Source organism: Gadus morhua, chromosome 13, assembly GCF_902167405.1.
Source record: "Gadus morhua chromosome 13, gadMor3.0, whole genome shotgun sequence".
NCBI lineage: Eukaryota > Metazoa > Chordata > Actinopteri > Gadiformes > Gadidae > Gadus > Gadus morhua.
The window spans coordinates 7,318,276-7,339,709 of record NC_044060.1 but is presented as its reverse complement, the minus strand read 5'-3'; the positions used below and the strand labels follow the sequence as shown (position 1 = coordinate 7,339,709).

The 21,434-nt window shown below is 46.5% G+C and overlaps 1 protein-coding gene across 3 annotated transcripts in view; it reads left to right on the top strand.

Moving 5' to 3' along the window:
• The window catches only part of srgap3 (SLIT-ROBO Rho GTPase activating protein 3), a 52,318-nt gene that overhangs the window by 15,369 nt on the left and 15,515 nt on the right, over positions 1-21,434 (top strand). For 2 of the 3 annotated variants that reach the window (XM_030374573.1, XM_030374574.1), the window contains exons 4-9: positions 1,230-1,383; positions 5,605-5,667; positions 10,369-10,554; positions 14,446-14,574; positions 19,424-19,645; positions 20,120-20,221. In XM_030374573.1, the coding sequence (XP_030230433.1) occupies positions 1,230-1,383; positions 5,605-5,667; positions 10,369-10,554; positions 14,446-14,574; positions 19,424-19,645; positions 20,120-20,221 (856 nt within the window). Of the gene's footprint in view, positions 1-1,219; positions 1,384-5,604; positions 5,668-10,368; positions 10,555-14,445; positions 14,575-19,423; positions 19,646-20,119; positions 20,222-21,434 lie in introns of all 3 variants that reach the window. The other variant, XM_030374572.1, reaches the window with a different exon arrangement.

The window sequence follows — 21,434 nt, the reverse complement described above, 5'->3', positions numbered from 1 at the left end:
AGAGAGAGAGAGAGAGAGAGAGAGAGAGAGAGAGGGGGGGAGAGAGGGAGAGGGGGAGAGGGGGAGAGAGGGAGAGAGGGAGAGAGATCCTAAGTCCACTGCTGCTTTGCTGTGGTTGTTGTGCCAGGAGTGGTAAGAGCAAATTAATGTTGGATTTAATCATTCTATTAATACAGAGAGTGGAGCTGCTGCTAATAGATCTTGGTTATGGTTTAATGAGTGGCTTTAATGGTTTCCTCTTAAACTGCAGTGACGTATCTTCCCTTACCAAAGTAATTTGCCGTCCACACACCTCTGGACAGCTTTAAGAGGCTGTTACAATGGCCAGACAGGGCATTAGCGCAATAAATAGACAGACACGAAGGTTGTGAAACCAGTCCATCCCTCACCCCAATCCCCGCGTTGGTGACCGTGAAGCCGGTGAGGGGAGGGAGGGGAAGAGCCCTAGCTTCCCAGCAGAGCTGTGGCATGAGAGAGAGAGAGAGAGAGAGAGAGAGAGAGAGAGAGAGAGAGAGAGAGAGAGAGAGAGAGAGAGAGAGAGAGAGAGAGAGAGAGAGAGAGAGAGAGAGAGAGAGAGAGAGAGAGAGAGAGAGAGAGAGAGAGCACCACACACACACTGTGGAGCAGCCAGATATCAACTTCATTAGATGAGATTAGTGTTCCGCAGACCCTCTGAAGGGATGTTCTTTGATGTTGCTGCTCATCCCAAGCCCCCCCATTCGACTCTCTCTGTCTTTATCTCTCGCTCTCTTTTCCCTTTTTTTTCTTTCTCGATGTTTCTCTCCTTCATTATGCCTCCCGTCCTGAATCACCCTCACAGCTCACAGCTTCATGTTGAGATGCTGTTCCCACTGACGTCGGTTCAAGGTGTGTGTGCGTGTGTGTATAGGTGTTATATGTGGTGTTATGTGTCGTAAGTGCCGACTTATCAGGCCGACGCTTGGAATCTCGACACAGAGTGCCAAACGTAGCTTATCTCTGGGTTGTCCTACTCCATGCAGGCAACACGTTCGTAGCTGCACCCAAAATGAACGGTTTTTAAACAGCAAAACATGCAGAGAAGCAGCCATGGATTATAGATGAGAGCCAAACATTAAAAGCCCCAGAACGACGAAAGGAATCTCATCACAAGCACGTTTCATTTCCTCTTTTTACTCAGCCTTCGATTTTTTGTTTTTCCTTGTCTTGTGTTGGACCCTTTCCCCTTCTCCTCACCCAGGAAGGACCAGCAACCTGCTGTCGTCGGTGAACTGCTGGTACCTGGTCTTGAACCAGACACGACGTGAGAGCCGTGACCACGCCACCCTCAACGACATCTACACCAACAACGTCATCGTCCGCCTGGCCCAGATCAGCGAGGACGTCATCCGGCTCTTCAAGAAGGTAGCCAGACACACGAAAAAGTCACCAGATTTGCCAGACACGTTTTAAGTCGCCGGAGATGGTTAAAAGTCAACAAATCGAATGACAAAGTCGCCAAATTGGCAACACTGGTGCCCACATTCATCGCATCAAGTTTACCGAAACGTTAAGAGTTCACAAAGTCAACGTCTCCCCCTGTTCTGAGACCACCATCTGGATGTGCTAATTAGCACCAGTGAGAGGTGCAGCTGGAGGGAAAATCACCCAGAGTGAAATCAGCTGGTGCATTGTCGAAGTGGAGAGAAAACGGGAGAGAAAAACATGGCGGCTGGATTTTCACTTTCTATGAACCTTGGATTTTTTCCAACTTCTGATGCTAAAAGTAAGCATCGGAATAACAATTAAGGTGCATTGGCGTAGAACTTGGTGGATTGTGCTTGGCAGTTTAGCATTTAGGCTTTGATACACAGAGGAGTGTAGCATTTTTCTGAGGGGTGTAGCATTTTTGTTGCATGTAGATTTGCCTTTTGAGCAAAAAGGTAGAAAGACAGGAAAGGAATTGAGTTAAAGTAGTGTCAACAACATGTAGCGAAGGTTGCAATCAAACTTGGTTCGCTACGCACGCTGCTAGGATTTATGGCTACACAGGTAGCGTGTTAGCTCGGGGAGCCAATGCGCTAGCCACGGGAGAGTCGTATTAAGTGACAAAAACATATTTCCTCGTTTTCCCTGCTTCACTCTTATTCCGCACATTTTCCAACCAAACCATCTGGAGTGCTCGCTAGCCGATGAAGCCTTTTTCAAATAAAAAACAGATCGCCTACTTTTTTTGGGGCTGGGCCATCACCGGCATATTTACATCTCGGAGTCAGCGTTGGAATCCTGAGCTTTCGTATTAGTGTCCTTCTCCTCTGCACACATGGCTTCAGTAAGAGGTGTCAGGCGCTGAATGAGTTCCATGTGGGCTGTAAAGAAGCAGTGGTAGCCTGGGGAAAACATGGGACTTGAACCACCATCCCCCCCCCCCCCAACTCCCCTCTGCCTTGTTCCAAGGCCTCACAACCATCACCGGTGGGAGCAGCTTTTTGGCCCAGCGTCAGCACATAGCGTACATGACTGAGGTCTTACCAAAACACCGGCACCTTGTTTTCACCTTGCTGGCCCTCCCGGAGCGGGGACGCACACGGACATTCAGGCCGAGTTCAACACATGTGTGTGTGTGTGTGTGTGTGTGTGTGTGTGTGTGTGTGTATTTGTATGTGTGTGTGTGTGTGTGTGTGTGTGTGTGTGTGTGAGAAGGGAGGGTGGGAGGGTTGGTTGGATTATTTTCTGCGTTGTTGTAGTACCATAATTGCAAACATTTCAGTCTGGAGCCCTGCGTGTTTTCCTATGACTCTGTCCTGCCAATCTTCTAATCAATCTTAAGATCTCAAAAAGTTCAAAGGCTTTTCCCTGACTAATTGTTTGTTATGCTGCAGCTTTTCAATGCACAACACTTGGAATAAAGCTCAAATCAAGAGAGTGTCTTTGTGAGTCTTTTCAACCTTCAGCCACACGTGAAGGCCTTCGGATATGAACTGATGTACTATAAATTGGGCGTTTGTTACTGCAGTCTTTATACAGGATTGTTTTTGTCAAGCCTTAGGTGTTAGCAAGTGTGGCTTATGTCCGATGCGGTCTAGTAGTCCGCGTGCTTACAGGGTACATACTTAATACTCAGTGCATGTGCAACTGAGGGAACATATAATCTTTCCTTATTGAATAAGAGGGAAGTAAAAAAGAATGGGACAGCTTAAGTGGCATGACCTGCTTATGTTTTAAATGTTAGGGCCCCTCGCCGGCACTGATTAGGCGAGTCAGTCAAGGACATTGAGAGACATGGACCAGCACGGTTACATAACTACCCCCTGGCCTTTCTGACGTTGAGGCATGCTGAGGAATGAGTGCAGCAGATTTCGAAAGGTGATTGTCAGAATAATGTAATCCTGTGTAATATTAGTAATCGTGAGAATGGTGCGACCATGGGCTTCACTTTCTTTCTAGACATAAGTGTGATACTTAACAAAGTTTCCTTCTTGGGTTTAAGGAGCCCCGTGCTACCACTGGGTGGGCTGTTGATTCGCCATTATAAGCGATTAACAAATCAACCCTGGTGATCTTCGGTCCATCATCTATTTGATGAATATACCTGTCACTAAAGTCCACTGGGTCAGCTGGTCGATAGATCTATCGATCATACACCCGAGTGGAAACTCAGAAACGGGTCGATTTTGAAATGGTTCATCAACATCAGACCAGGTGGTGAAATCGAGGCACTTTAAACATCACACCCTGGAGCCCAGTAGTAGAATCTGAGGAATTGCAGTAGGAATTGCATCACAGGGATGAACTCCAGGCGTGCAAAGCCTCTTCCCAGAGTCTCTGCAGTACGCTCCCCAGTCTGTCAGCCTTCAGGAGCGCCGATGCTTGCAGATTTCCCTTCCTCCCCAGAGGACATTCCCCAATTAGAAACATTCCTTAAAGTATCATTTATTTCCTATATGGCTTTTTAAGAAAAGTCCTCTCTGGCTTTCTGGGATTTGGTTTGTGGTTTGGTTTGCGGTTGGTTTGCTGTTGGTATATGGTTTGGTTAGTGGTTGGTTTGTGGTTTGGTTAATTGCTTGGTTAGTGGTCGGTTTGTGGTTTGGTTAATGGCTTGGTTAGTGGTCGGTTTATGGTTTGGTTAATGGCTTGGTTAGTGGTCGGTTTATGGTTTGGTTTGTGGTTTGGTTTGCGGTTGGTTAATGGTTTGGTTTTGTTGGTTTACGGTTGGTTAATGGTTTTGTTTGTCAGTTGGTTTATGGTTTGGTTTATGGTTTGGTTAATGGTATGGTTTGCGGTTGGTTAATGGTTTGGTTTGTGGTCGGTTTCCGGTTTGGTTGGTGGTTGGTTTGTGGTTAGGTTTGCGGTGTCATCGATCTGCCTGCTCTCCACCGTGGCGTATCTTCTAGACCGTCTTCTTGATTTGAAGGACCTTCTGAATGTCCTGCTGCTACTGATTGCTGTTTCCTTTCTCGCTCTGTATAATCGTGCCGCTTAGCCTGGGAGTTCACATTAGCATGTCGTTACAGGCTCTGTTATCGTGGTGCAACAGGGTGTGTACAAATATTTCAGCTTTCATCTTCTGTCTGCTAATCCGCCTGCCAACAGTGAGCAAAGGGGCTGGTTGTCCATCAGTTTAGTGTCTGTGTGTGTGTGTGTGTGTGCCTGCTTGCGTACATGTGTGTGTCTGTGAGACCTGAGTTTAAATGTGTGTGTTTCAGAGAGAGAGAGGCAGAGATGTGTTTGCAGGCTGTATATTTTTCGATTTGCCCTTGCGACTCTTTAAGGACACATATTGAACATCTCTAGAGATGCTGTAGGAAGCCATGGAAACATCAAGATTACATCCAAAGAGTGTGGAAAATATGATATATAGTGACAATCAACAATAGCCTTGCTATTCACAAGGTGATGCAAGTGACATAAAAGTGTTATAAGTTGGGCATTTGAATGTTTCAAGGAGAGCTGTGCTTCTTTATCTTAGCAATATCTGCAGCACTAGTTAATCATAATGAAAGGTTGTCAACCACACTGATCACACAATTCAATTCTCACTCGCTATTTCCTCTGAGAGTCACACAGAGTCACTTGTCTCACCTACAAATCCCTTGATTAGTGTGTTCTCGAGTTTTCAGACAAGCAGACAACAAGCTATTCAATGTCTTGAAGTGTGTTTTAGACGATTACTTTTGAACCAACAAGGCGATTTCTAGTGTGGGTTACATCCAATAAAAACAATAAACTGAACAAAACACAGGAAATTGATTGAGAGGGGAGAATGGTCCAAACAACGTGCTTCTCCCTGGGAGGATCAAAAGATAAAAGTGGGACTTTTCATCTTAGAATATTATTGATCTTATCCGGCACTCTGCAGAGATGATGAAAAACACCTTGTTTTCTTTTATAGAAGGATATCACACACACACACACACACAGACGCACACGCACACGCACACACACACGGACCAGGGGCTCCATTTTGAAGTGGAACCATAGGAAATGAAAAGTGGTAACATTGTGAGAGCTCCTTAATGCTTCAATAACAACAGATTATATGTGTGTTCATCTCATCTGAGCTGCTTCATCTCATCTGAGCTGCACATGATGGAACTAAACTAGAGCCATCTGATCGCTGACTGCGTGGTTTTCATTTTCTTGCAGAGTAAAGACATAGGCATCCAGATGCATGAGGAGCTGGTGAAGGTGACAAACGAACTGTACACGGTGAGTCGCACACACACACACACACACACACACACACACACACACACACCAACACCTTTAGTGATAGACACACACACACTAACACCTTTAGAGACACACACACACACACACACACACACACACACACACACACACACACACACACACACACACACACACACACACACACACACACACACACACACACAAAAACACCTTTAGATAGAGCGAGACGCACACACACAACACCTTTAGACACACATACACACAGACAAACACATACACAAACACCTTTAGACACACACACATGCATACACATACACAAACACCTTTAGATAAACACACGCATGCACACACATACACAAACACCTTAAAAGACACCCACACACACACACACACACACACACACACACACACACACACACACACACACACACACACACACACACACACACACACACACACTCTCACTCTATCGGGACTTAGTCTGGGCCTAATGTACGTATTGTCTTGTCATTATATTATTTCATAGCATTGTGATTAATTAATAAAGTATGATCTTCTCCTATTATATGCACGTTATGTTTTGTTGAGAAACGTTTTCCTTTCTAAACGGGATCACTCCATCCATTTCCAATTCCCCTCCCTGCTCTTTCCTCTTCCAACTTTTAGTTTTTATCCAAAAAAAAACACACCCTTTCCAATTCCCCACCACTGTTCCCCATCATCGTCAGACTACGCTGCTTTCTCAGGCTTACGCTCAGATGGTGATGGTGGAGATAAGAGGGAGAGAAACTAGAGCGAGAGAGAGAGAGGAAAGAGAGAGGGCGGAGGGAGGAGCGTGGCAGACTGTTGTGATGGAATGGAACACTGCACTCCTCTCCAAGTGGGACAGTTTCTGAGCCCAAATCACTTCCACATCTCGACGGTGGCCCAGCGATTGGGCATAAAGTCTCACGAGCATAAGCTGCCTCCCCATGAATATCTCTTTGTTTACTCCAGCTGATAGCACATTGTTTAATACTCCACATTATATCATCGCAATTAAGGAGGGAGAAACCGAAAAAAAAAAATTAAAAAAAAGAATCACAGAAAGAAATAAAGTGAAACTAGAGGGAAAAGAAAGTAGTGGCTCTTACTTTGCACTGACATCAACGATATACTGATATATATTGACTACGATATACTGATTTATTCAACATTATGTCATTACGATGGAGGAGGGTGAAACCAAAAAAGAACAAAAAGATAGAAAGAGGAAGTAGTGGCTCTTACTTTGTGCACTGATATAAACGGGGCAGACACAGTGTTTCTGGCGGGCCAAACGGGCAGAGATTGCAGCTTTCTGAAGGATGCACCATGCCCAAGCCTGGACGACCTCCAGGCGTCTTCAGCCATCTCCCATCCTCCCTGAGGTGCCGCGGAGGAGATTGTTGTGCAACGTTGTGCATCCTTGCAATGTCACGAGAGGGAGACTCACAAAGGGCATGGCCGCCGCGGATGCCAACTCTCTCTGATAGGGCCATCTGTCCGTTTGGATAGGATCACAAAATAGCGGTCTGGGAAAAACGGGTGACTAACAGAAATGTTTATGCAAATGAGTTTCATTGTTCAAAGCACCACACTTCCTGACGGCGTGCTTAAAAGAGTGTGCTGCGTGTTCAAAGCAAGCGCTCCTCGCTCGTACTTTTAACTTTGCAACCAACGTATTATGTTGTATTCTGCGTGTGATCTTTAACTAATGAACACAACCCCGGGATTAACCTCGCGCCTCCCCCCAGTTGTGTGTTCTTTCCCCTGGAGTCGGACAAACACGCATGTTGATGAGTGGGCTGTGTGAAATGTGTTTCCTGCAGCATCTGAGTTGAGTCATCGGGGGTCAAGTTGCACCAGTGGTGCATTTAGGCCCAGTTCAGATCAAAGATCTGCGACGAGAAGAAGCTGTTTAAAGCATGGCAGCGCGTGTTGGCTGTAGCTGAGAGGGTACTGTGCTACGGGATCTTCAGCGCACCTTGTTGAACACATTAAGCCCTCGTGTAGATAGTACGATCAAAGACCCATCGATCTTTGTTACTGCCTCCGAGGAAGGGAATTGTATGCTAAAATGAATACACCCCGAAAATACAGCGGTTGCCTCTTTACAGACTCTTGACAACTTGTATCTGCTGCCAAGTGACAGGGTTCGGAGAGACAGAAATACAGTACAATCCCGTCGGATCTCCTGGTAATGCAGAGGAAGAGCGAAGGGAGGGATACTCTGCTGTCTGAAAAAGCTGCGGTTCAAACGTTGTCTCGGTTCAAAGTGTTGCTGCGCTGCGGCGGCTGCTACTGTTGCTCTCCCCTCTGCCACTGCAGTAAGCATCAGCACAGACTTGAAAGCACCGATGCCGGTGCCTGAAGTAAGAACCTGATTTATTCAACTTGAAATGTGAGCAAAGAGTGGGAAAATAAGCCGGCCCTTTTTATAGGCTGAGCTGTGCTGCAGCATCCTGTTTGTTCACTAGGAGAGTAAGCCAGTTGGGCTCATTAAAAACAACAACAAAGAAGAAACGCTGAATGAAGAACGGATAGATCACCTGGTTCCTCTGAGCCTTGGTCCGTATAGAAGCACAGACAACGGGTGTGTGTAATGTAATAAATACATTGCACACACATTTCCTCATTTGTGAAATTGTACGGTGAAATGTTTACCGTTCATTTTCATTGTCAGTATTTCATAATGTTTTCCATATTGGTTCTTTGTTATTTCCCAGAACAACATTGGGGATCCAAAATGTCCGCTGCGTAGGCAGTCGTTTGCAAATACTACCATCACCCAGTAATGGGTGGTTGGGAATCAGTGTAGTTTTGTTTGTGATGGTATGCTGATGTTCCCCTGACCCCATTGCAACATGTGGTTATCTGGACCTGGTTACTCTGGAGATAAAAGGGTCCCTGCGGTTTAAAGGCAACAGCAAAGTGAGCTCTGCTCCTTTTAACGACAACAAGGGAACCGAGCACACACCACCGTTTAAGACCGGCTGCTCCGCTTCCTTCGTGCATGCTTGCTGCGTGACTTGTTTTCCAATCGTCGCCGGGGTCTGGGTGCCAAGCCGCTACCTCCCTCTAAAACGCTTTCCTTTTTTTTTTTTGCTTTTCACAAGGTCGGTCTGTCATGGATTGACCACAGATGGGGGAGGAAGGGGGTGGAGGTGGGGGGGGTGGAGGGGAGGGAGGTCCACAACGGAAGAGCTTGACCCACCAGTCTGTTGTAACATGGGGCTAATAGACTAGAGTCAGACGGACATTTCAAGGAAGGAAATCCTCTTCCAAAATCCTCCGTTACAAATTGGCTGTGGGGGAGGTAATAGTGTGGTGAGGTGGGTGAGGTGGGTGAGGTGGGGACTACTGCTGGATATCCGACCAGGTAGCCAGGATGACATGAAATCCAGTCACCACATTTGCGCCAAGATGTCACGTCCTCTCACAAGGGATGAAGTGCGTCTGCAGAGCTCGCCTGAGGGGGTTTTCCTCGGTGGAAGCAGAGGAAGCATTAGGCGGTCAAGATGAGAGGCTGGGAGATGGGTGATGGGAGTTGGGTGTCGGGTTAACCAGTTCTGCCTAAGGGGGCGGGAACAAACCAGAAGCTGCCCTGTAGTAAAGTCCTGACTGGTGTATGCATGGTGTATAGCAGAGAGATAGAGATGGAGACGTAGAGAGGCTGTGTGTTAGTGTCAGGAAATGCTCTAACATTGGGCGGCATGTGGCTCAGGAGGTAGAGCGGGGTTGACTGGTAACCGGAAGGGGTGCTTGTTTGATCCCCGGCTCCTCCTAGCTGAGAGCTGAGGTATCCTTGAGCAAGACACCTCACCCTAACTGCTCCTGACCGAGCTGGGTGTCAGCGTGCATGATGTGAGACCACCGGTTTCCCAGAAAAAAAAACGAATAAAAAATCCCCCTTGGTAAAACATTCTTTGACTTCTACATTTCTTTTTTCAAGTTTTCAAAATCAGTCTGGGCGTGCCGGCGGACAGGCCTGCTTAATGTCCTCACTTAACTTGCCTTTGTCCCAGGAGTGAGTCATTCATGAATACTCATGAGCAGCCTGTCTGTTGATGGGAATGCTAATGATGTGCTGCTGTCACTAGGCTAGACCCCGGCTAGCACGGGTCACAGACATCACCCGCTGCAGTCCAATGAGCCCATTCACTATTTATGATTTCATCTAATACATCAGGAGCTGGTTTTCGGAGGCGGGTCAGGGCAGGATGGAAAAACAATCCTCTTGAATAGCTGAAAATGTAGGAATGACTATTGTTATTATACCATGTAGCTATCCTCGATAATAGTAATTCAGCTACTAACAAGTCAGCCCGTCCTGGTATATTACTTAAACCTCTAAACAGGTCTGTTTATTTTCATTCTGGTATCAACGGGGCGGTGATCAGGTTCAAGGTGACATATTATAACACCAGGTGTGAGTGTGATTAGCCGTTACAAGCCGTTTTGAAAATCGGCCTCTTCTGACATCACAAGTTGGCGTGTCCACCGAGATGTTTTCTGGACACGCCCACTTGTGATGTCAGAAGGGGCAGATTTTCCAAACGGCTCTTAATGGCCAATCTCGGTTTATTTCCATTCTGACATAAACGGGACGGTGATCAGGTCAATGGGGGAGGGGGGGGGGGGGGGGTGGCTCCATGTTGAAGAGGGTCCATCATGCCTCTGATTGTCCCCGTGCAGGTGATGAAGACCTACCACATGTACCACACGGAGAGCATCAGCGCCGAGAGCAAGCTGAAGGACGCCGAGAAGCAGGAGGAGAAGCAGTTCAGTAAGTCCGGCGACCTCAACGTCAACCTGCTGCGCCACGACGACCGGCCGCCACGACGCAGCACCGCCAGGAAGATCGAGAAGATGAAGGAGAAGGTGAGACCATCTTGGGAACGCCGTGAGCACGCCCTGAGCACGCCTTGAGCACGCCGTCGGCCAGTGGGGAGATGTGTTGATCCTCCGATCCACGCTTATTTGTGGATCCGGTTCGGTCTTTGTTTCGGGGCTTCCATCCATGACAAGACGCCCTCTCAGGCTACCAGACAATTTGGTTTTGAATGATTTCATGCAAACACATGAAAACTGAGCTTTTGATAAAGACTGATGCTTTGATTGTCAATTCAATGCAATTTAATTGTATATAGTATAGCCCTTAATCACCATTACAGTCTCAAAGGGCTTAACAGGCCAAATATTTATGACACCCCCCTTTACCCAAACCCCCACAAGGGGAAGAAACAACTCCCTTGAAATGAGTAAGGAAGAAATCTTGAGAAGAAACGCATAGTAGGGGATCCCTTCTTCCAGGGATGGTCAGGAGTGCAATGAGTGCCATAATTGACATACAGGTAAATACATGCACCTCATATTAAATTGGTGATGTGGTGCTGGCCGGTTAACAATGAGGAGAGTCCAGGCATCCAGTCCAGTCACCGCAACACGCTAGAACAGACAGAATTGTGAATTATAACGGAAAAGTACAACAAAAGGGCAAACAAACACAGAGTGGTCTTCACATCGCATCTGTCGTTTTCGCACTCCTACGTTCCTAATGCAAGATTGTAGAGGTGCGTTTTGAGCTTTCCTTTGAATAGCTCCACAGAGACAGTTTCCCTGATCACTGGTGGCAGCCTATTCCATAGGAAGGGGGCTCGATAGGCAAACGCTCTCTGTCCAGCCGATTTCTTTTTAACCTTCGGCAGTGAAAGAAGGCCAGCTCCCGAAGACCGGAGGGACCGAGAAGGACTATAAGGAATGATCAGGTCCTTCAGGTAGGATGGAGCTAATCCATGCAAGGCTTTATAGGTTAGCAGTAGCACCTTAAAATCCGATCTGAAAGTTATTGGTAGCCAGTGCAAAGAATAGCTGTGATGTGATCAAACCTTCTCGTTCTGGTCAGCAGTCTAGCTGCAGCCTTTTGTACAAACTGTAGACTTTTCGTGGTAGAGTTTGGTAGTACTGAGAACAGTGCATCACAATGATCCAGTCTTGATGAAACAAATGCATGAATCAGTGTCTCTGCATACGCTGCAGATAACATTGGTCTGATTTTTGCAATGTTTCTCAGATGGAAAAAGGCAATTCTAGTTATACTTCTAACATGTTGGTCAAAGCACAGTTGAGGGTCGAACAGGACACCAAGATTTTTGACAGATGCACTCTGTGGGATGGCAAAGCCATCCAACCACAGTGAGACATCCTCAAATTCTCTCTGGTCCCGCTTTGAGCCCATAATTATCAGCTCTGTCTTCCCAGTGTTAAGCTGTAGGAAGTTCAGTGACATCCAGCTCTTTACCGCAGCCAGACAGGACTCAATCCTCTGGATCTGGGCCGAGTCCCCTGAATCTACAGGAATGAAGAGCTGGGTGTCATCCGCGTTGCAGTGGAAACTAATTCCGAAGCTGCGGATAACGTCGCCCAAGGGAAGCATGTAGATTGCAAAAAGTAATGGACCAAGGACCAACCCTTGTGGTACGCCAAAGCGTAGTTTGCAGTGCTTCGATTCTGAACCGTCATGGAGCACAAATTGTGTTCTATCTGTGAGGTACGATTCGGGGCGATTCGGCACGATTCGGGTATGGCTCCAGCCAAGAGCCGTACCCTCGAAACCAACATAGTGCTCAAGACGGTGACAACCTGCCCCGCAGGATGTGTAGAACAAGTTGCACGGCAAGCATCAATTTCCTCTCTAATCGATTGAATCTCATTTTCATAGAAATCCATGAATTCACCTGCCATGATGGAGGAGCCTACGATCTGACTCTGTTTCTGAGTCAGACTATTCACCGTTTCAAAAATAAACTTGGGATTGTTTCTATTCAAGTTGATGATACTGGAAAAGTAGACATTCCTGGCAGTAGTCAGTGCACCCTTATAGGTGAGCAGACCGTTGTGCCATGCAAGATGAAAGACTTCAAGTTTAGTCGAGCGCCATTTGCGTTCAAGGATTCTGCCGCTTCGCTTCAGGGTGTGCGTTTCTGCATTAAACCAGGGGGCTGGATTTTTCAATGATCGTTTTTAATTACGAGCGGAGCAGCTGAATCAATGGCAGCAGACAAGGCAATGTTAGGGCCATCAGTAAGGCACTCCACAGAACCCCTATAGTTACAAAGAGGAGCAAGTGAACGGGGTAACTTATCTGCCATAGCTGTGATGGTTGCAGGGGTGATGCGACGACAGCTGAAAGTGGCCTGCTGATCGTCGCAGGGGCAGGATACCACCACCTGGAAAGTGAGCAAAAAATGGTCTGATAAAGCTGAGGTGTAGGGAGAGACCACTAGCTGTGAAATGTCTACACCTTGGGTCAAAACGAGGTCTAGCGTGTTTCCACCGATGTGGGTTGGGTGCTGGACGAGCTGTTTGAAGCAAAGCGTATCTGTAATGGACAAAAAAGCCCTTGCGAGGGCATCAGATGGGTTATTCACATGTTGAAATCCCCAATAAGCAAAATATTGTCTGAATATGTAGCCAGATCAGCTGCAAAATCAGAAAACTCATCAACAAAAAAGTGAATACGATCCTGGGGGACGGTATACTACAGCTAAAACTAAAGAGTCTGGAACGCGAGCACCTCAAAGGATCTGAATATATATCTATTCTTTGGCTTTAAATAAAGCTTAGAATTACATATCAGGGCTACTCCACCACCTTTCTTTACTTCTCTAGATAGTTGTGCACTAACGTAATTGGGGGGAGTAGCTTCCTTTAGGGCTAGAAACTAATCTGGTTTTAACCAGGTTTCACAAAGGCCCAGTATGTCAATCTTATTATCAACAATTAGATCCTGGAAAATGCGGGGGACAAATGCTAATAATGGATGAAAACACAGTTTTTGCATTGAGCTGGCACAGACTTTTTTCAAATCTGGTTTTATATAGTTTTCCTTTTGCCACTTCACGACCTGTTCTGTTATCTATTCCTTTGGCTTGTTGGGTCTCCCAACAACAGCATTGTCTCCCTGGTTCATGTTATGCAGATGAGGATGTGAGGTTGATGTGGACGTGGATGAGATTTCTCTACTGGAGTGAAGCTGTGTGCATCAGATTCTCCCTCATGTGAATCCCCCACAAAGCCAGGGGGAACACACACACACACACACACACACACACACACACACACACACACACACACACACACACACACACACACACACACACACACACACACACACACGCACGCACACACACACACACACACACACACACACACACACACACACACACACACACAAACACATGCCTTTTCTATTCTGGTGGTTTGAGATGCAAATGAGAACTCTTGTTATGTGTCAGTCGCAGCCAATCAAACAATTGCTGCTCAGGCGTACATACATGTTAAGACTCGCTGGCAAGGAAACACTATGCAAAACTGTTGCCTATTTGTAGGTCTTTGACCTATTTTCACTACTGTTTCAACACTTGCTTGCTAACTTGCTATACCAGATAACAGGAGTTTAGAGGAAGCAATTTATCAGCAAAAATGGTTCCTGCACATTTGTCTTAATTATGTTCAAACTTAGAAAAGGGTTGCACTCAGAAGAAGTGCTGCTATTCCTGCTTTTCCTTGAAAAAAAGGGCCTATGTTTTTCTGCAGTTGTATATATTCGGATCAGTTACCACGGTAACGAAGACTAACAGCCAAATCCTCTTGCATAGTAGAGGAAACAAGGCTACCTGCCTAGTGAATCTTTAACCCCTCACACCTCACTCTCTTTCTCTCCTCCTCCTGTCTGGGTCCCCCTGCTATCCTTCTGCTGCTCCTCTCCAGAGACAAGCCAAGTACTCTGAGAACAAGCTGAAATGCACCAAGGCTCGGAATGACTATCTGCTGAACCTGGCGGCGACCAACGCCGTGGTGGCGAAATACTACATCCACGACGTCTCGGATATGATAGACGTGAGTACGCCACCGGCCCGCGTGTTTGTTTGTGTCGGGCGGCTGGGGGTCTCTGGTGTTTGTGTTACAGAGTGTCACCGTGGATACTCTCCCCATCTGCTCTGCCTCCCGGCTGCTGGTTTATAAGCGGCTCTGTTTGTCTTCATATTACCTCCGCTCAAAAGTACATTCACACCCCGATCACTCCTGTGACTTTCTACATAACACTGCTGGGACTTCATACCGTTATGTCCTGTGATTTCTGATGTCATACAGATCAGTCCTGTGGTTTAATATAGATCACTTCTGAGATTTCATGCAGATGACTCTTGTGAATTCAAATAGATAACTCCTGTGATTTAATATAGATAACTCCTTTGTTAAAGGTTTCATATCGCATATATTTGTGGATCAAATCATGTGTATTTGAGATCTTTATTCCCTTTGTTTCAATCATTCCTGAGCTCTTTTCCCACAACAGTTCTTCTTTACACGGCTAATGACTGAGCTAAAGCCCTTGAGAATGAACGGCAACTTCCTTTCAAACTAATTTCAAAGCACTAAAAAAGATGTCTCTGATGATCTGAGAGCCTGAAATAAACTGGGGAGAGATGGGTGAGGGAGAGAAGGGAGGGAGAGAGAGAGAGAGAGAGAGGGAGAGAGACGAGAGATAGGGGAAAAAGAAGAGTGAGAGAGTAATGAGCGAGGGAGACAAGAGAGAGAGAAGAGCGAGGTAGAGAGGAGAGAGACGAGCAAGAGACAAGCGAGGGAGAGAAGAGTGAGAGAGGGAAGAGCGAGTGAGAGATTAATGAGAGAGACAAGCGATGAAGAGTTAAGCAAGAGAGACAAGAGCGAAGAAGAGAAGAAGGATGGAGAGAAGAGTGAGAGAGGGAGAGATAAACGAGAGAGAGACAAGCAAGGGAGAGATGAACAAGAGAGACAAGAGCGATGAAGAGAAGAGGGATGGAGAGACGAGCGAGAGACAAGCGAGGGAGAGAAGAGCGAGAGGGGAGAAGAGCGATGGAGAGATGAGAGAGACAAGCAACGGCGAGATGAGCGAGAGCAAGGGATGAGCAAGAGAGACAAGAGCGAGGGAGAGAAGAGAGAGAGAGAGAGAGAAAAGAGAGGGAGATAACAGCAAGGAAGAGTAGAGGGAGAGAAGGGCGAGGGAGATAGCCAGGCTGCCGGCTAAGGGGAGCTGCGTCCTGACACCCTGATTCATGGATACCCCAATCCCTTTAGTGGGTGTCTTTGATGGGGCTTCTGGCTCCACTGTCTGGCAGGAGAAGGGCCGATGTCATCCTAAATCCTGCTGAGCTGCAGGGTATTGGATTATGAGCATGACTGGCTGGTCGGCCTCGCAGGATAGAACGATAGGGCTCTGTTTGTCACGTCCGGAGAGAGTCGAAACGTTGACAAGTGAAAGACACTTCAAGATGAGAGTCCGAGGGGGGCTGTGTGTGTGTGTGTGTGTGTGTGTGTGTGTGTGTGTGTGTGTGTGTGTGTGTGTGTGTGTGTGTGTGTGTGTGTGTGTGTGTGTGTGTGTGTGTGTGTGTGTGTGTGTGTGTGTGTGTTCCTGAACTTCACATGATACTTTGGGGAATAACAAGTCAATAGAATCCATACAGTCCGTCAACTGCGTTTCTTAAAAAGGCTTTTTGGAGGAATTAGGAAGTCTCTACCTCTCTCCTCGAGTATCTTCCAATGCTCAACATGCCTATTTTTTTGTTAGGGGTCCAAGCCAACAGGTTGGATCCCTATTGTTTTTGTAAGGATTGTTTTTATTATTATTCCCCCGTAAAAGTGGGAATACAGCCCAAACCGTAAATGTTGCACACACGCCAATTGCATGACTAGATCCAGGTCCGTGAGGACTACGCAGACGACAAAATCCAGACACACCGGCCACTAGGTGGCGCTATACCAAGGAATACGCGTTTTGGGCTATAACTCCCACACCGAACCTCCCACAGTCAAAAACTTGTACCCACAGATGCACTGGAGTCTGCTGCATCTTTTGGCCTAGGCCACGCCCATTTGCGTCTATGAATATATATATATATTTTTGTTTTTTCTGTGCCTTTTTTTTTTTACCATAAATCATCTTCATAACACAACGATTTCGCGGGGGCTTTTCTGCAGGAGTGCAGTGGGATCTTTGTTGGTTTGCCTGTTAAATCACTCGCCACATCCCCCTCCCAGTAGGCCACTCCACCATCACGGGATGAATGATCAGGGATTGGGAAGCACACTTCCCTCGTACTAAAGTGCCTTTAGCGGCTCACTGAGTTGTCGGCCCTAGTCCCCCCCCCCCCCCCCACCTCCCTCACCCATCTCCCCCACTCACTTCCTCCACCTCCTCACCCACCTCCCTCCTCCTCCTCCCTCCTCCACCTCCCCCAGCCACCTCCTCCGCCTCCCCCCCCCCTTCCCCTGGCTAATGAGGTTAGTTTATGAAGCTCGGTATGACAAGGTAGTGTAATCACCCGCTCTGTCCTGCTGAGTCTGCACGTGTAATGCGGTGAACTCCGTCTCCGTCTCAGGGCACTAACCCGCTTCAAGAGTTAATTTGGGATTCATGGCTCCACCGAATGAGATCTTACAACATTTTAGCGTAATTATGGGAGAATTTGTGTACCAGAATATCTTTTCAAAGAGGATCAGGTACGATATTGCCCAAGGGGTGTTGTTGAAGTGAAGCAGATGCCTGCATCAATGTCCTGGATATATTCAAACACACAAACTTCATTCTAATCGTCTCGTCATCCGTCTGTTTTCTGTGGCTTTCTTTTTTCCAGTTTTGACGTGGACATTGCACTTATTCTATTAATTCCGTTAAATGGTATCAACTGTCATCGCGGTTACACGCCATTGTATACATGTTTTTTTTTGTTGCCATGGTTACAAACCAATGTAAATGCTTATGATTTATACGATACATAAAATGTGTTTGTGATTTAACATGACGGTCACATGCCAATGCAAATGTTTAGGATGTATACTCAACCTACAATCGGTTCTATTAAGGTATTATTGTAAAAGTCTTTAGCACCTGTAACTGCAGATTTTGTATGCGTACACTAAAGTCACAAATGTGTAACAGTAAATTTGAAGTCCTAAATTATTTTACATATGCACTCTAAAGTCACAAATGTGTAACAGTACATTGATGTCGTAAATATTTTTTCTACCATTGTAAAAACAAAAATAGGATCTACGAGTCTGTCTGTGTTACAGGTGCATAAACCCTATGCATCACAACTTCAGAGTCATGCACTTGACACTTTTGCTACAATCATTGCAGCGCAGTTGGTGCAGAACACATTCACACACCCTTGTTTCATAATCTGAGAACATGCACAAAATTTGTGAGGGGGGGAAATATAGGAAGTAAATATAGTAAATATATAATATGACAAGGCTCTTCTCAATGCCGTGGATCGCTTCGTTCACTTGCATGGGCCCTTCACAACAACAACAGCGTCTTCGGTTGCTAAGCGACGTCAACGTCTTTGGCTAACTATTTCTCTGCTGATCAACACAAATATATTGTAAAAAGCCACCTTGTGAAGTTATTTTTTCGTTTGGCAAGTAGCCGCTCATTATCGAAAATAAGCCCCTTCAGGTCGAAGCAAGACACCTCCGTTTCGCGTCGGTGTCCGGTTCGCCCTGTCTGGGCTTATTTTCCCGATAATGACCGGCGTTCTATTATCCCTTACTTAATGTCAATATTACTCTGTATGTGGAAGGGAAAATAGCTTTATTTGTTATAACAATATTATGCTGCTGTATTTTCAGAGACACCCACAGATATTTGAGTTTGCTGCTTTCATGGGAGCCAGACCTCTCTCTATGGGAGCTCAGCTCCCACTGGCTACCACCTAACTCGAACCCTGACAAGAGGGCATCCTACACGACGGAGTTGGGTATCTTTCATTAGGCTATGTCAAATTAAATTACTTAGTTCAACTGTATTCCCCCCAAATTATTGCATTTACATGCCGCAAGTGTCCTTCAATGTATTTGGTCTGCTTGGATGGTCCCAGTGTAGTTTGAAAAAAATGCACCCCCTGATGGCGACTTTCATTGGTTAGCGCTGCAATTTTGTACCGCCCACGGACGCTCTGCCTCATACGGATACAAATCACTTTTGCTACACATGTACCAACTAGACGTGTTGCAAAACTACCTGCAAAAAAAACCCACAGCTGAGACTTGCAGGAGGAGATTCGAGCAGTTGTAACGATGGACTAGTGCTCGCTCATTAAAATGCTGAATCAACATATCGTTCTATATCATCTTATTTGTGAGGACATTTTTCACAGATGTGCAACTTTTGATGCATTAGTTCACATTTGGTCCACATTTTTGGCGTGTTCTCAGATTATGAAACACGGGTGGGCGAATGTGTTTTGCACCAACTGCGCTGCAAGCCTGCAATGATTGTAGCAAAAGTGTCAATTGCATTGACATGACTCTTTTGAAGTTGTGATGCACAGGATAGGATTTGTGCACCTGTAACACAGACTTGTGAACTCGTAGACCCTATTTTGTGTTTACAATGGTAGAAAAAATATTTACGGCTTCAAATGTACTATTAAACATTTGTGACTTTAGAGTATACATGCAAAATAAATATTTACGACTACACACTTACTGTTACACATTTGTGACTTTAGTGTACGCATACAAAATCTGCAGTTACAGGTGCTAAAGACTTTTGCTACACTAATACCTTCATACCATTCATCATGTTTTGTTTACGTCACGGTGACACGGCATCGTACATATACGACGTACACGTACACACACGGTTTATCGTGACCTATTCCGAACGTTTCCCTTCCCCCCGCCCCCTCCCCCCCCCCAGTGCTGCGACCTGGGCTACCACTCCAGTCTGGCCCGGACCTTCAGGACATACCTGTCGGCCGAGTACACGCTGGAGACGTCCCGCCACGAGGGCTTGGACGTCCTGGAGAACGCCGTGGATAACCTGGACTCCCGCAGCGACAAGCACAAGATCATGGACATGCACAACCAGGTCTTCTGCCCGCCCATGCGCTTCGAGTACCTGCCCCACATGGGGGACGAGGTAAACAGCCCTGTCGTCGTTTGTGGATCATTATGCATTATTATTGCATTATTGCATAATGTGTGTGTGTGTGTGTGTGTGTGTGTGTGTGTGTGTGTGTGTGTGTGTGTGTGTGTGTGTGTGTGTGTGTGTGTGTGTGTGTGTGTGTGTGTGTGTGTGTGTGTGTGTGTGTGTGTGTGTGTGCATCACTATTAAAACAGAAACTCATTAACAAAGGTGACCCCATGATTTATTTGTATTATAAACACACATGCACGCACTCGGCTGCACACACACACACACACACACACACACACACACACACACACACACACACACACACACACACACACACACACACAAACGTAAATCCCTCTCCCCCTGCTCTACTCATCTCCATCCTTCTTGCTTCCCGTCCTTGTAAATTTCAGTTCTATGGGCATTGTAAATGTGATTATTAAGCCCCCCCCCCCCCCCCCTGCCTCCCGGCTCCAGGTGTGCCAGGTCAGTGCTCAGCAACCCGTCCAAACAGAGCTCCTGATGCGCTACCACCAGCTGCAATCCCGTCTGGCCACGCTCAAGATCGAGAACGAGGAGGTAAACACTTTTACACCCACCCCCTCGACGTCCACTAACACCCCCACCACCACCACCACCAACACCACCGCCGCCGTCCCCACCCGCTCCACCTTCAACCTCCGACCGATCTGTGATGGACAGACGGAGCCTAGCGTGGAAAGGTGGAGGTATGAACCACCTGGTACGTCATCCTCTGCAGTTAAACAGTGGTGACCTTCGCTTCCCGGGAGGCGGGAGCGCGCTGCATTGAGCCCCCGGGGCGGTTAGCACTGATGCAGAGTCTTCTCTGAATGCGTTACATCCCTGAGTCTCCTCTGGAGGTGGAGGAGCTGATGGAGGTGAGGGAAGCCAGGGTTTTTTCCTCACTTACCTCTGGGAAGCCCTGCGCCGTGGCTGCCAGCAGACTGCACCGATCTCCAACAAACTGAACAAACAGTGAACCTTCCTTACTTTGTTTTTGTATAACTCGGTGTAACCCGTCAACACGTTTAATCGACACAGCTTGGTTTTATTCATGCTGTAGCCCGTGGGTTGGGCCTTCAACCGTCCATCGAACATTTTATTTTATTGTCTTGTTTTTTTTTGTCACGTTTTAAAGTGGACCCAGCGAGTAAATCAGTCGGCTGTTCCCCACCCCTGACACGTCATCGCAGCTATGGGTTGCCCCCGCTGTGCTTCCCCTTTCCCCTCTACGACTGAAGAGAATCACCACTACGACCACAGCTAGGAAGCCGCTGCTTGGACATCAATCCACGCATCCATCTATCCATGCATCCTTGCATCTAAGCATCCATCCATTCACACACACATTCCCACATTCACACATCCATCCCTCCAAACATCCACACACCCATGATATGCACTAGATACATGACTAGATAAGCGCAGACATTGAGTAGTTTCACTATGAGAATAGTGAAACTACTGATGATGAATATTGTTATACTCGGTGGATATCATCATTATTTAGCCCATTTTCCATCTTATGGTGGAAATGTACTGGATATAGGTGTTGACCCTTTTGGGTCTATGTATGCGTGTATGTATGTAGGTATATATGTAAGTAAGTATGCATGTATATGCAAACAAACTGTATCTATGACATTTGTTTTTTACTTTTAAAAATGTGAGCAGCTTGATATAAGCTGAAGCTTCTGCCCCTACCCTTTGATTACTACCAATAAAATGAGTTCATTCATTCATTCATGATACTACTCATCCATCTCCTCAC